The sequence below is a fragment of the Amphiprion ocellaris genome, chromosome 16 (genome assembly GCF_022539595.1).
Source record: "Amphiprion ocellaris isolate individual 3 ecotype Okinawa chromosome 16, ASM2253959v1, whole genome shotgun sequence".
NCBI lineage: Eukaryota > Metazoa > Chordata > Actinopteri > Pomacentridae > Amphiprion > Amphiprion ocellaris.
The window spans coordinates 9920697-9934771 of NC_072781.1; the positions used below are offsets into that span (position 1 = coordinate 9920697).

General features: G+C 41.0%; 2 protein-coding genes across 3 annotated transcripts; both read right to left on the reverse strand.

The window, feature by feature from the left end:
* Positions 1 to 869: 869 nt before the first annotated feature.
* lrit2 (leucine-rich repeat, immunoglobulin-like and transmembrane domains 2) lies at positions 870 to 6032 on the reverse strand. 2 transcript variants are annotated; one of them, XM_023293961.3, is made up of 4 exons: positions 5319 to 6032; positions 4351 to 5141; positions 1995 to 2740; positions 870 to 1713 (listed from the first exon to the last, which is right to left on the reverse strand). In XM_023293961.3, exons 1-4 carry the CDS (start codon positions 5426 to 5428, stop codon positions 1687 to 1689), a joined length of 1674 nt encoding a protein of 557 aa, XP_023149729.2. In that variant the 5' UTR covers positions 5429 to 6032; the 3' UTR covers positions 870 to 1686. The 2 variants fall into 2 exon arrangements, with proteins under 2 accessions (XP_023149729.2, XP_035796742.2); XM_035940849.2 differs by having other exon boundaries at positions 870 to 2740.
* A 152-nt stretch (positions 6033 to 6184) lies between these two features.
* On the reverse strand, positions 6185 to 11236 carry lrit1a (leucine-rich repeat, immunoglobulin-like and transmembrane domains 1a). Its single transcript, XM_023293960.3, has 4 exons — positions 10686 to 11236; positions 9762 to 10222; positions 8612 to 8917; positions 6185 to 8279 (listed from the first exon to the last, which is right to left on the reverse strand). The coding sequence occupies exons 1-4, from the start codon at positions 10805 to 10807 to the stop codon at positions 7213 to 7215; spliced, it is 1956 nt and encodes a 651-aa protein (XP_023149728.1). The 5' UTR covers positions 10808 to 11236; the 3' UTR covers positions 6185 to 7212.
* Positions 11237 to 14075: the final 2839 nt, after the last annotated feature.

A 14075-nucleotide genomic window follows, 5' to 3' on the forward strand; every position in this document is an offset into this window, starting at 1 on the left:
AACAATGCCATTGGCTGAGGCATATCCGATGTGCCATCTGTCTGGGTTGGTCAGCACCGATCATGTGTGGCTGTTGTGTGTGCAGAAGAGGAGACAGGGAGCCGTGACGTACATGTACAGTGACGCAGAGAGGATTAAATAAATGTCAATAAAACTTTACAGTTCACATAAAGAACATCAGAAAATGCCTTTACTCAGGTCAGTGGTAAACAGCTGTGATTGTCAAAATTCACTTCTATTTCTATTTAACTGAATATGGGTAAGCTTTGCAAATCAACTCACCTTTTCCAGTTTGAGTTCAGCAAATTTATGCTTCATTTATTTTTTTATTATCTAAAGTTAGTCCTGACTTCAGTCCTTCACTCGCAGGCTTGTCATTTATCTCACTGTAATAGGAGCAGCCTCACGGATTGCCTTTATAATGACGAAAATGGTTGAGACAGTTTTTAAATCTGTAACTATGTCTGTTATTTATTGATTTTACTTAGTATTTTAGGTTTATTGAACACATTTAGTTAAGTTCAGTTAATTAAATCCAGTTTGTTTTACATCTTCACATGTCATAACATGACTTTGAATTAATTAACTGAAGTGCAGTTAATGCACATTTTTAAGGTACCGGGGAAACTTTAAATGATTTACAGAGCAGTAATGGATTTTTTTGAAGCTCCGCAAATTTTCAAGTCTGTCTTAGTCCACATATTACATTATCAATGTAAGTAATAGAGGACAAAATTCACTGTCCTCATTCTGTACAAAAATGTATTCTAAAGGTATGTGAATTTTTTGAGGAAATACAGCAAAGAAAACCTGTTTCACTTTTCATATCTGAGCACCTGATTCTTGTTTTTTAATTGAGACAGACAGTATTTGAGACCATCTTTAACTTTTATCATTCACTTGCCAGTGTCAGCTATCTTTTCTAATCATATGCAGTGTACAGTATAAATTAATAAATCATTTGAAAAGCAGTTTTTGCATGTGTTACCGGGTAACCACAAACTACATAAAAGAGACACAAAATTAAGGTTTTGTCATTTGTTTGACATGTTGTCACTCATAAAGCTGCTTTAAAACATCTTTTTCAGGAGCAAATGTCACAAAAAACACAGTTTCACTTAAAACAGAATATGTTTAACTGTAGAACTTTTTAAAATTTGTAGAAAATTTACTGAAACAACAACTTTAGCCTAATGCATGCATACCCCAAACTGATGCTGGGTTATGCACTACAACAAGAAAATTTCAAAAGGATTTTCTAGTGACAAAGTGCACAATTGTTTAATATAAACACCATGTGGACATGGATTTTCTTGTTCCACATCCAGTATGTCTAAAAACATGTCAATCTAACTGACAAAGTTAGCATGATGAGTCAAAATTATTTGAAATCAATATATATAGGTACATATATATAACACCTTTTAAGTGCTAACACATAAAAAGAGTAAATAAAGAAGTCAGACTCTAACATGAAAAGATCTATCCGAAAATCCTTGTCAGAGTCGTTTGAGTTCTTTACCATTTAAATCAATGGTTCCGTGTAAAGCAACAGCTCCAAATGAATGACGTTTAGCATGTATGATGACAAGACAGACACGTCATACTAACAGAGTCACAAACTTCAGCACATTTTCTACACTGGTGCAAATCCTTGAATTACACTCTTGACATAATGGCCATCATTCACATCTTTGCAACAAACTCCTCGGCCTAGAACAGAGGAAGAGATAAAATTAAAACCAAGGCAGACATTATTGTCATTCCTCTGAAAATTATAGTTAAATCGAGTCAGTCAAAGTTACCAACATAAATCACATCTACTTTTTTGTACTCTATTTCTCAAAAATACTTGATACGGATTGTTCTAGTACAAGGTCAGTGTCCTGTTTTCCTTTGTTGATTAAACTGATAGTAATTTAATATAGTTCAGCTGTGAGTCTGCTGTGGTCAGCTTTGCCATTATGCAGTCTGTCATCTGACCTCCTCCTCACCTTCCTGTCTTCACTGGAGTCTTTATTAACCAGGTCTTCGTCGCTGGCAGCCTGCAGACTGTCGAAGGTGCCCTGCCTCTCTCTCTCCACCTCAGGTGTACTTCTTTCTCTCCGTCGGTTCTTCCAGGAAGCCATGATGCCCTCCAGACAGGCAAACTTGGTGTCAGTAGTGCAGGCGTACATCCCTATCGGCACCGCTAGCACCATCGCCAAAACTATCACCACTATATGAATCAGCTTCTCTCTCTGCTCCATCTCAGTAATGTCACTCCCTGTGACAAACACGATGCATTGGCCCTGACGTGGCGCCTGGTTCTTGAGGGTGACACAGATTTCATATTTGGTAGCAGGCATCAGATCAGAGACAGAGTAAGAGTGAATCCCAGGACCGATGTAGATCATTTCTTTTTTATCATCGCCTGCAAGACCAAAGTGGATGGTGAACCAGGTCTCAGCTGGGTGTTCCAGGGCGGCGTACCACTCGATAGAGATGCCACGCACTGTCTGTTTGGCGATGCGGATGTCAATGAAGACATTTTCATCACCAGCACCTGGCGCAGCTGGTAGACCAGGGTGGAGCGGCGACTGGGAGCTGTCAGGAGAATGGACGTCCACTAGGATGCTCACAGAGGAGTTTCCGATGAAGTTTACAGCAGCGCAGGTGTAGACGCCACGATCAGCTGCATGGAGGGACGGGATCACCAGGAAGGATCTGATGGTGTCTTCATCCACTCTTTCCTGAGATTCTGGGGGGATATTTAAAGTATCCAAGGTCATTTTACAGAATATACAAGCTTGTTTATTTTGTTTATTATATTGTTTTCTTCTACAAAACAGAATTGAACAAAAAAAAAATCAACAAATTCTGGGACCTTTTTTTTTTTTACTTCCACAAAGAGGTTGTCAAAAATGTGTACAAAACAAACAGCAGGCAGACAGACACTGCACTGACCACTCCCAGGAAATTCAATTAATAGAGCATAATTTTGATTTAACAGAGATCTTTGCCAGGTATTGTCACCTCCATTCTGAGGTGATTTTTTTTTTAACCTTTAACTAATATGCTTGAAGAAAGCACAACAATCTGTTCTAATAATTTGCAAATGTTCTTGCCACTTGTCCTCATTAAATAAAATAAATGGTAATGTGACTACCACTAACCCTTCACAAACATAGAAAGAAGAAAATTGTGTAGCTAGGTCCCTGTGTATTGGACATTCATAGATATATAGTGTACAGCTGCAAAATTGCCTTTAGCTATCAATGAATCTGTCGTTTATCACGTCCAACAAAGTGGTTATGTTTTTAATCAAATGATTAATCAAGTCTAAATAATTTGCACATTTATTAAGCTCTAATAAATATGTGTGTGGTACTCTGTAATCTGCTATTTACATATAGCAAGTACAGCCTAAAAATGTCTTTATTCACTGAGTGAGCTCAATTTAAATTTGACTTAATATTTAAATTAAAGATTTATTGTCACGCTGAAGATATGAAGGCTGTTAATGTTAATATATTTGCTTATTATAATTGTAAGAAGACACACAGTCAAAACAGTGTCCTTAAAGTGGAAACAAGGATGAATTATGTTTCATTTTTTACCTCATGAAGTTACTCATTCTTTAGGTACCTTTTGCACTGTAAGATGTTGATAAGTTGTAACTACTGGCATTATTAATTGATAATGCATTTCTCTTTTTTTCATAAATTCAAGATTAAAATAAAGATCAGGTCAATTCAGTTTATTATATGCCAGTAGGATGAGAATTGTGGGTCACCAGATTTTACAAAGCCCTTTAATTGATTAGGAGAAATGAAACTGACTTCTGATTTTTTGGTAAACAGCTGCAGAGGATTGAGAACAAAATATCTGTTTATCAGTGTTGCTTTACCAAAAAATGTTTTTGCTTTTTTACCTGCTTCTTAGTAACTATCATTGACTCCTGTAATTTCCAGGAACTGCAGCTGCTCTGGCCACCTCTGATGACCCAGATGACTGCATGGTGTTAGGACACTAGTGGGAGCAGCAGCCTGGCTGTTAGTGTATGAAGGACTAGTTGTTTAAGTCATGATCCGCAGCAGCACTCCACTCTGAAGGTTAAGTCTAATGACGCAGAGGGCCCAACATTAGGTAGGCGGCACTATAATCTCCAACACTCTTAATCAACACTGATGGTGCTGTGCAGATTGAGAGGTTGGTGTGTTTATACAGTGGTGGGCCAATATCCCGATTTAACCCTCCTCAAGGGTTACAGGGGTCTGCGATTAAAATGTGTGTTTAAGCATCTAATTTATCGCAATTTGTCGCTTGAGCTGGTGCGTGGATGACTCACTGTGAACATCACACTCTTACCATGAAATCCTCTGATTATCTTCAGGCCATATGTCCACCACACCGCGGGGTCCGGCCTCGCCTTGGCGATGCAGTGCATGGTAAGATTCGCGCCCTGCGGCAGGCTGATGTTTGCGGAGGGGGTGCTGACCACCGGCTTCATGCACGACTGCAGCTCGATCTCATGAAAGAACTTGCCCGCCTTAAAGTCCGGCCCTGAGCAGGTCAAGTAGGAGTTCATCAGGATAATCGGGGGGCTTAGGGACCTGATGAACTCCACGAAGCCCTTCAGGCGACAGTCGCAGAGCCACGCGTTGTCGTGGAGCGCTAAGACGACGTTGGGCACAAACGCGGTCGCCTCCCGGCCCTCCGTGCTCTGCAGTTTTTGGTAGAGGGGCCAGTTTTGGAAGACCTCCTTCGATATGACCGTCAGCCGATTGAAAGATAAGTCTAAGTAAGTCAGACCTGGCAAAAATCTCAACGCATGCTCCGGCAGGACGTCCAGCTGGTTGTGCTTCAGGTCCAGAATCTTGAGGGCCGGCGTGTCCTCGAACGCTGTCCATGGTACTGAACGCAGCTTGTTCCCTTGCAGACGGAGCTCGGTTAAGTTCCCCAAACCCTCCAGGCCCTTGGAGTTTATCACTGTGATATCATTGAAGTTCAGCCACAAGTTCTCCAAGGCGGGCGTTTTAGAGAAAGCCCCTCTGGGTATTTCGGTGAAGTGAGATTTTTCTATGCGTATTTTGGTCATATCATCTGGAAGATTCTCTGGTATGGCTCCAAACGCACTCTCCTCCATACATATGAGCGACCTGAAGGGAAGAGTTTATATGATGAATTGGTAACTGTCGAGGAAAACGAATTATATACCAAATTTCACCTATTTTCATGCAATCATGCCTTAAACCGCTGACCAAGCCACCGTTACGCACCGACATAAGTAGGTTAAACTACCTGCGGGGAGTTGAGGACATGAAATCAGGTCTTACCTTCCATGACGCTCTTCCACACAGCTGCACCCGCGTAAACATTGAGAGTAAACTTCACTCGCCTGGATGTTGAACAAAACTATAACTAGCAGGTAACAAATTATGTCCATAGTCCGCGAAGATCCCTAAATTTGAAGGCTACATTCGTGCTCAAGACATGACCAGTGCGGCAGACGAGAGAAGCTCATTAAGCTTAATCCCTGACATACGGTGCAGGGACAAGCGGCATCTGATTCTTGGGGAAGACGTGCATGATTAGCACTTGGCGATGTCACTAGGTCTGACCTACTATACTGTTAAGTAGGTGTCACTTTCCGATCAACCAAACATGCAGCTGCAGCTCTAACTATAATTTATTAATGCTTTGCAGATCAGTAATAAGCTTACCAGGCTGCCAGGTGGTGTAAAATCCCTCGTACTGGTATTTACTGGAAGACAGTCTATTAATAAATACTTAAAAATGTCACAAACATGTTGGTAATTCTGTAGTTATACAAGTTAATAAGCTGTCAATAGCTTCTGCACACCTTATGCCAGAAAACAAGTTGTCCATTACAGGGTCTTAGGATGCTACAATAACAAATATCATGCTGCAGGATAATAGGGATTTCTCACAATATGGCAGAACAAAAAAAATCTTATTTACAGCTTACAACTGATGCACAAATTATTAATCAACAAGCTATTAACATGAATAAACTTGGGATCATCTCATTTTTTTTTTAAATTAATGCAATCAACCACCAGCAAACCAGCCACATTAATTAAAGAGTATAAATATTTTTTGAATGGAAACAGAGATTGGAAACTAAACAGTGTGGTGAGGTGAGGATAAATTGTAAGAACACACAATATAACATGCTGGATATAGTATATATAAAAGTTTATTTCATTAGTTTCAAATACGTTGTATCATTGGAATGAGTAGATCTACATTTAATGGGATAGTGATGCCTCTAGGTGGCACAAGATGGGTACATAGAGAGATGTCCGTATGTGTCTCTTGGCTGGGAATATAAATCATTTCACATTTCATTTCTGCATCATTTTCCACCCTATTTACATTGCGTCATAGTTCAGTCCTTTCTGTACTTCTCTCCAGCTCCAGCTTCTCTCCATTCACCAAAGTGTTGAACCATGCCTATGTGTATATCTTCTCTGAGAACGTATGACAGATATATACAGAGGCACAGAATTAACTCTATATGTAAGTGTACATCATCCTGTGAAGTATTTACAAGTCATACACATACATATATGACATAAACAATGGAGTATCTACCATTGAGTTCCCTTTAAATCAGATCGGGTTGAAAAGGTTTCTTCGCTGGGCCAAAACAAGTGAGATGAAATATAACTTACAGTGTTTGCTGTGCTCTTGCAGTTTTCAGCATGTTTATTCTTACAGGCTTAGTGATAAAAAAAAAACATTCTTTTAGACATAAAAGCAAGTGTTTGAGTCTTACTATTCATGGATGGATGACAGTCCAGTGAGTTTCACTTGAGCTGCAAGAAGCATTCAATTTTTCTAGATCTACCCAGTTAATCAAATTCTTTAAACTGATATTTCCATTATAGTGCACCGTGCAAAAGTTCTTTGATAGAAATTGGCTCTCTGTGGCGGTGGAGTTGGTGGCATTATCCAGCGAGGAGGGACTGGTGGGGGGGAATCCCATGGTGTGGGCGTATGGGAACGTGTGGGAGGGGGACTGACGTCAGGATGCTGCTGAGGGTAAGAGTAGGGGTAGCGCTGAGGGTATGGATGCGGGTGGAGATGAAGGGGAGGAGGGTGGTGGTGGGCATGCGAGTGAGCGTTGGGGTTTCGGGTGTGTCGCGGGTGAGGGTGAGAGCGAGGAAGATGACGTGGAGGAGGAGCCGGAGCTGGAGCATGACGTCAGCAGAAGTACTCGTTAGGCTGTCCCTCTATCTTAGCTGTGGCCTCGGAGTCCAGGCTGGAGCGAGCTGACAGCAGCCTGTTGGACTCCTCAGGGTTCAGTCTGTTCAAATACTCGCCCTCGAGCCCTTTGGCCTTTGTGCCAGGCGACAGTGTTTCAAAGGTCACATAGGAATCTTGGATGTCCTTTGTTTTTTTCCCCCAGTACTTCTGAATGCGTCTCTTCAGCGCCCCACAGCAGACGATGACTGTCAGCGGGACCGCAATGATACAGGCCACTGTGATCACAATCACATTAATCAGCTTCTGAGTGCCAGTAGCACTCGCTGCTTCATCGGTGGAAAATATGACACACTGCTCTTTCTTGGGGATCAGCCCCCTCACACACACACAGGCAATGTACTTGGTCCTGGGCACTAACCCTTCGATGGTTACACGGTTCTGACCCGCCCCGACATTGATCTTTCTCATGTCCCTCTCCCCAAACACCGCATACAGCACACTAAACGCTGTTGTGTTTTTGGCTTTAGGGGCTCTCCAGTTCAGAGAAATTGTATTGTCTGTGTCCCCCACCACCTTCACTGAGCGGACCACCCTGTCCGGGTCCTGCTGCAGTGATGAGGTGTTGGCCGCCAAGTTGCTTAGATTTGTCTTCTCCAGATCCAGAAGCGCGTCTGGGTTGGAGGAGGTGGCGGGTCCTGGGGTGGCTCTGTCATCCGCACTGTAACTGGCCAGTCCAGGATCAAGACTGAGACCAGGCAGAAGGCCGGGATCCAGGGCAGACAGGGATGAAGGAGTGGAGGTTGGAACCACATATCTGGCAACCAGTTTCTCCTGGTAGGCAGCTTTGCCCACTGGGTTTGGTTTCTTTACTTTGGGCTTCTTGTCATTGGTGGTTTGGTTCCCCTCTGGTTTCGGTGAGTTGGAGACAATGAGAGAAATGACAGCCTCTGCGTTTCCTGCATAGTTAGTAGCCTTGCAGATGAATTTCCCTGAATCACGGTAAGACACAGCTGGAACACTGAGGATGGACCAGGTGATTCCCTCCTTTGAGTTCTCCTGCTGGACTGTGGTGGCAGAGAGAGAAAAAATAGGTTTTTCCGAAAAAATAAAAAAATAAATTGATTGAAATTTTACAAATATTTGCATCCAAGAAATATCCTCTTTGATAAATTTACAAAAAGTCACCAATCAGGTGATTACACAACGTTGCATTGATCATCAGCGGTGTTGCATAACTCAGTGTGGTGGCCACAGCTGTCAGTCAGACTTAAAACCTTACTAACTCCACTGATAGCTCTCTGTTTAATTAACAGCAGCACTGCAGAGCAGACAAAATCATCTTATCTCAGGCACAACAAATTGAGAGACCCGGACAGCCAAAGAGCTGCTGACTCACCTGTTCCGTTCAGAGCTCGTCCATCGGCCCTGCGCCAAGTCAAGTCTGGGATAGGGACTCCAATGGTCCCACAGCGGAGCAGCACATTGTTCCCCACAGCGCTTCGGACTCGTGCCACCGCTGTGTGGATGCGCGGGAGCTGACAGCGACGCAACTCTGCATCACTGAACAAGACCCCCGACACACTCTCCGGAGCCGAACACCGGAGCCTTGTGTCGATGAACGCCACTGAGAGAGTCTGAGACTTCTGGAACTGGACCAGCTCATAGAGCCGACAGTCGCACACCCAGGGGTTGTCATGGAGACCTGAGGGGCGAGGAGGATACAAGTGAGGCTACAGCAGGAAGACGAGCGTCCAGCTGTGGACAAAGTGATAGGCCAGCCTGCAGATGGCTGGTGTGGATGTTTGGATGTTAATCCTGTAAGAGGATTAACATTTAATTCATAAACTACATCATGGTCATGACTACGGCAATGATGATGATGACGATGATGATGATGGCAGTGGTCGAGTGATCAAGGTCAGGCTTTGCTGCCATTTCACTCTCCTGCTCTTGACCACAGCACCTGCTGCTAGAAATTACCCTGGAGCAGCTGCATTTCTGCATAAAATTAGTATTGAAGTGCAGCAACACGGTGCATGTAACTCCCAATTTCAGTGCAACAAAACACATATTTCTCTTTGATTTTTAAGTATTAATTAATTGTACTTGTTAAAAATAATAACTTCTCCTATGAAGACTAAGTTTGTACTATTACATCTGCATTTAACTTATCTATTAAAATTCCTTGTATGCTTTCCTTGAGACTGCCCAAAGTAAGAGTTATACATGTTAACGAATGCATTTTTAAAAAGTCTGCTCACAACTATTATACAGTCTGAAATCCTTTACTAAAGGTAAATATACTGCCTATTAATGGAAAATGGGGACAATAAAATAATATTACCTTCATCTTTAGAAGAAAAATATGTCATTTTGTTTCCCAAGGCTGCTATGAATTGAAGACTTTCATCTACAAGTGCTTAGTGCTTGATGCTTGTGCAGGAATTTACCACACTTTACGCACAGTAAAGGAGTCTGCACCTAAAGCCCATTTAGGTGTTGTAAATTAAGACAGGCTGGATGAAAGGATGAGCACATTCCCTTACCAAGTATCATCTTGGAGCTCTCCGGCCCTTGCGTTGGTTTTGCAGCCAGCCAGGTGGACAGCACCTCTGCCGGCAGGGTCAGCAGGCTGTTGCTGGACAGATCCAGGTAGGTGAGGTTCCTGATGTACGTGGTGGCTTCGGCGGGCAGCGAGGTGAGCTGGTTGTTGTGCAAATCGAGAAGTCTGAGGCTGGGCATATCCATGAGAGATTCCCAGGGAAAGGCGGTGAGGGCGTTCCCGTCCAGACGAAGCTCTTCCAGGTTGAACAGTCCCCGGAAACTGTCCGAGTTCACGGTGGACAGCGTGTTGAAAGACATCCACAGGAATTCCAGACTGGAGAGGTAGTTGAAGGCTTCGCTTGGTATCCGCTGGATGGATGTCTTCTCAATCCGTAGCTTGGACGTGTCAACAGGGAACCCGACAGGCACAAGAGATATCTCGGGATCGTTGCAAATGACGCTCCTGTAAGTGGGACGCATGAGTACATTATTGCTGACCTTCAAGTCACCTTCAAAAAATTACATTTGAACAAAGTGATTAAGTAAATTTAAGTAAATTAAAATTAAATACACGACACCGAATCAGTATTCAATTAAATTCTACCAAATATGCTGTAAGTTCACATGCAGCAAACATTCCGTGGATAATAATTTTTAAATTCAGCCAACTCATCCAAGCACATAAAACGCATAGATGGAAACGTTGAAAGTGCCTTTGAGAGATAATCCTGCATTAAATAAAATTGGACCGACATGCACTCCCTGAATTATCTTTTGTACACGTGTTCACTTCTATGCAAACATCTGCTCTTCTATGAGGACAAGACCTGTCTGTCTAAAAAGTTGCGTCTGTGCGCACAAACCAAAACCCACCGTAGTGGGTCTTAAGAGATAAAAAATCATTTCCATTTGGACATCCTCCTTACCTGGCCTTTGATCCATCGCTCAGGTTGTGGTAAAAACAGCTGCACTGCGAAGGGCAGGAACTCACTGGGGAGAAAAGTTCACCTGTGGCCACGTAGAGCCCCAGGATCAGGACGAGGAACATTTTGGCCCACTTTTACGCATACGCAATTTGCCTACATGCGCCCAGTTTGCGCCCACAAAAGTCACACAGACTTGCTTTTTTCTCTCATTTACAGGAATATCATCCGCATGGCTTTGTCCCACCGCTTCGCTGTCCCATAGTGATCAGACTGCTATGAGTCCCGAGATAAAAAGGATAGACAAGGATTAGCGAAAGGACTGGCGTTCGTTTCATTTGGATGCGTATTGCATCCCGGAATCCGATAGGCTGCGCAGAGACGTCCCCATTTATTATCACAGAAAAACACTTCCGAAATGGTCATAATCCACTGTGATGTTTGATTTTTTTTTTCTTTCCCTCAAATGTAGCATGTTCATTTGAGCCCTGCCGTGACTGTTAATCTGTAAGTGGACATCACTATATTTTACCACAAGGTGGCCCCTATATCAGAGCCCGTGGCCCCTACCGTGGGGCCAATGCACACAGCAGATGTAGATTATTTATTTATATATATGTATATATATATATATATATATATATATATATATATATATATATATATATATATATATATATATATATATATATATATATATATATATATATATATATATATATATATATATATATGCACATGTGTTTATTAGATTTTTGTTCGCAAATTAAGCAGCAAAATGCTACTACATGCAACAAAGCAAACTTTTCCTCCCTATTCTCCCTCCCATCCCCTCACCAAATAAGTATAAGAAAAACATATTTACACAATAAAAATAAGATGAAAGAAAAGCTAACAAAAGAAAGAAAGAAAGAAAGAAAAACAAGACCTTGAGTATGGTATACAGTATGTGCATGCTCACATGTACAGAGATACACATATAAATGCACATTTTCATTTCAATTATATAGACAAATACTGAAAATAGCAGCACAGCAGATGTACAATTAGCATTTTTTTTATCTGCCATCCTTTTTATGTGAATGACTGTTATTATTACAAAAATAACTAATTCCTCTTCTGTTAAAAAGATTTTGTTTGAACAAATCAGTAACATTCAAATGCATATTTTTTAAACCTTTTCCTGCAAGTAAGACAAAAAGAAAATGAGCCTGCTGCTGAGGCCCGAATTCAGCAGCTTTCAAATCAATAGCATTTATGATTCACTTAATGCCACAACATTTTGCCTTATAGAAAAGAAAAAAAACTCTTAGGAGTTTTGTGCTCCATTACAATGCATAATATTAGTTCTTTTACATTTAATTAATTTCCTTTATGTACATGCACAATAGTTAAACATATAGGCAATTCATATACAAGTGGTACCAACATAATTTGTCAGACTAAAAGATAAACACTTCAATAGTAAAGGAATTATGCTGAATAAGTTTGAAAAAAGACCTATTGCCTTTAGATTTCACCTCAGCAACCCTTTTGGACAAAATCCCACTCTATCAGGGGAATACCTTCAATTGTAAAGCTTTTATTTTGCAATGGAGGTAAATACTACATTGTTTTTTTGGCATTTGTCCACTGTGTTTCCAATGAATTTCATCACACTGAAAGTTCAGTATTACAGTTGGCTGGCACTTTTAATCATGCCGACTTTGGTCTGAATAGATGACGAAACACGCCTTCAATGTGTTTGACCAACTTGGCAGCAAGAACCCATTTTTACATCTGATCCATTTTTAACCACAGAGCCAGAGGTCAGAGGTTTTAGTGCATCAAACAAAAAGTTTGATAGCGATTAAACCCTGTAGATTAAACACAAACAGAAAAATAATACTTCATTTAGAAATGTTGGATATAATTTTATTTCTCTCCATCTAATGTGCGTACGTGATCATGCCATGTTGTCCTCCTTAATCCATTCATGAATATTAGCATTCTGTCTTTGTTTTATTGTCCTCTTTGACTCACAGGTCTTATACTATATATGGTTTTAGAAAGGTGTTGAGCAATCATGTTCCCTCGTGTTTGAAAACGTAAACATTCCACATCGCACTGCAAGTCTTTAATCTCATTTACTGAAGCCAATAAAGCCGGTTCTTGTACTTTGTATGAACCAAAAGACTGGATTTTATATGAGGTGCAATGTCATTGTTTGTGTGCAGAAAGTCTCTTAAGCATAAATGCTGTGAACTTGTTTGCAGTATCATTACAGGGCTCAAATAAAGCAAGATTTGTCAAAATTAACTTGAGAGTTTGCTTTAGTGCGCTGTCAATAAAAAAAGTCATCAAAGATTTCAAATATCAGAAGTACTGTTTATATATACTTATTTGTGTCTATTTTTCTTTACATTTATGGGATTATTGTGAATGAGCTTCAATCTGGATCAGGATAAATCTATGAAAGTGACAAAAAAAGGACACTTGCACACCTAAAATCATGTTGGAGTCATACAAGGATTTGGGAATTGGGAGATGAGATAAATATCCTAAAAAGTATCTCAGTATTCAGTTGATTTAAACATGCATAGTTTAATGTTTTTTTTTTCCTTGCTATGGCCCCATAAAATCACCTGATACACAATATCTTACATGACCACACCAAATTCGCCATTTGTTTCTAGAACGATGTAAAGTGTCCTACAATCCTAAAAAAAATAATAGCTCTTGACCTTTTGCGTTTCCTCATGATTTAGCACTTCACACTTTTTCACCTATATTTCACAAGATTCCTGATCTTATAATCCTGACTGAGAGCGACCTCAGCTGCACAATGTCAGGCTTGTTTCTCTTACAGCCTTATAGCATTAAAAGCTCCGAATGCTGCTGCGGCTGAAACACGACGAACCCACTGAAAAGCCGGAACGATGGCAAGATTTCATGTAATTTACACACGTTGACCAACTATAAAAGAACTGGAGCTCAGACTTTTATCGTGCGGCAGATTTTGCCCTCATCAAACACTAAACCCTAGACTGAATCAAGCTTCTGTTGATACGTGTTGTGTCTGCAGCTCCGAAAGTGCAATTTTGTTTTGCCCTCTGTCATTTCAGACAGAGAGTAGGTTTAATCTCTTGAGGTCAGCATGTCTGTCAAAAGTTAGACTTGCGTGCGAGAAGCAAATAAAATAAAAAGAATTCAACAAAACAAATGCTGACATGTGCAGTTTCCCATTCAGTCAGAAAAACAAAGTCCTGCCATATGGGAGAAAGGATTAATAAAGATACAAAACATAGCGATATGGAGCCTCTGTAGTGTATTTACAGCAAACACTTTTCATCAGTGACGGACCAGGGTCACTGCAATGAATTGAAATACTTCACAGACATTTCAAATAACCTG

What these genes read in the sequence shown, in the direction of transcription:
- lrit2 (XM_035940849.2), bottom strand. Translation starts at nt 5,428, where the DNA reads ATGGACATAATTTGTTACCTGCTAGTTATAGTTTTGTTCAACATCCAG. An exon ending in GTGGAAGAGCGTCATGGAAG is followed by an intron (nt 5,142 to 5,318) that starts GTAAGACCTGAT and finishes TCTTCCCTTCAG; the next exon opens with GTCGCTCATATGTATGGAGG. An exon ending in GATAATCAGAGGATTTCATG is followed by an intron (nt 2,741 to 4,350) that starts GTAAGAGTGTGA and finishes ATATCCCCCCAG; the next exon opens with AATCTCAGGAAAGAGTGGAT.
- lrit1a (XM_023293960.3), bottom strand. Translation starts at nt 10,807, where the DNA reads ATGTTCCTCGTCCTGATCCTGGGGCTCTACGTGGCCACAGGTGAACTT. An exon ending in AGCGATGGATCAAAGGCCAG is followed by an intron (nt 10,223 to 10,685) that starts GTAAGGAGGATG and finishes TCCCACTTACAG; the next exon opens with GAGCGTCATTTGCAACGATC. An exon ending in GAGCTCCAAGATGATACTTG is followed by an intron (nt 8,918 to 9,761) that starts GTAAGGGAATGT and finishes CTCGCCCCTCAG; the next exon opens with GTCTCCATGACAACCCCTGG.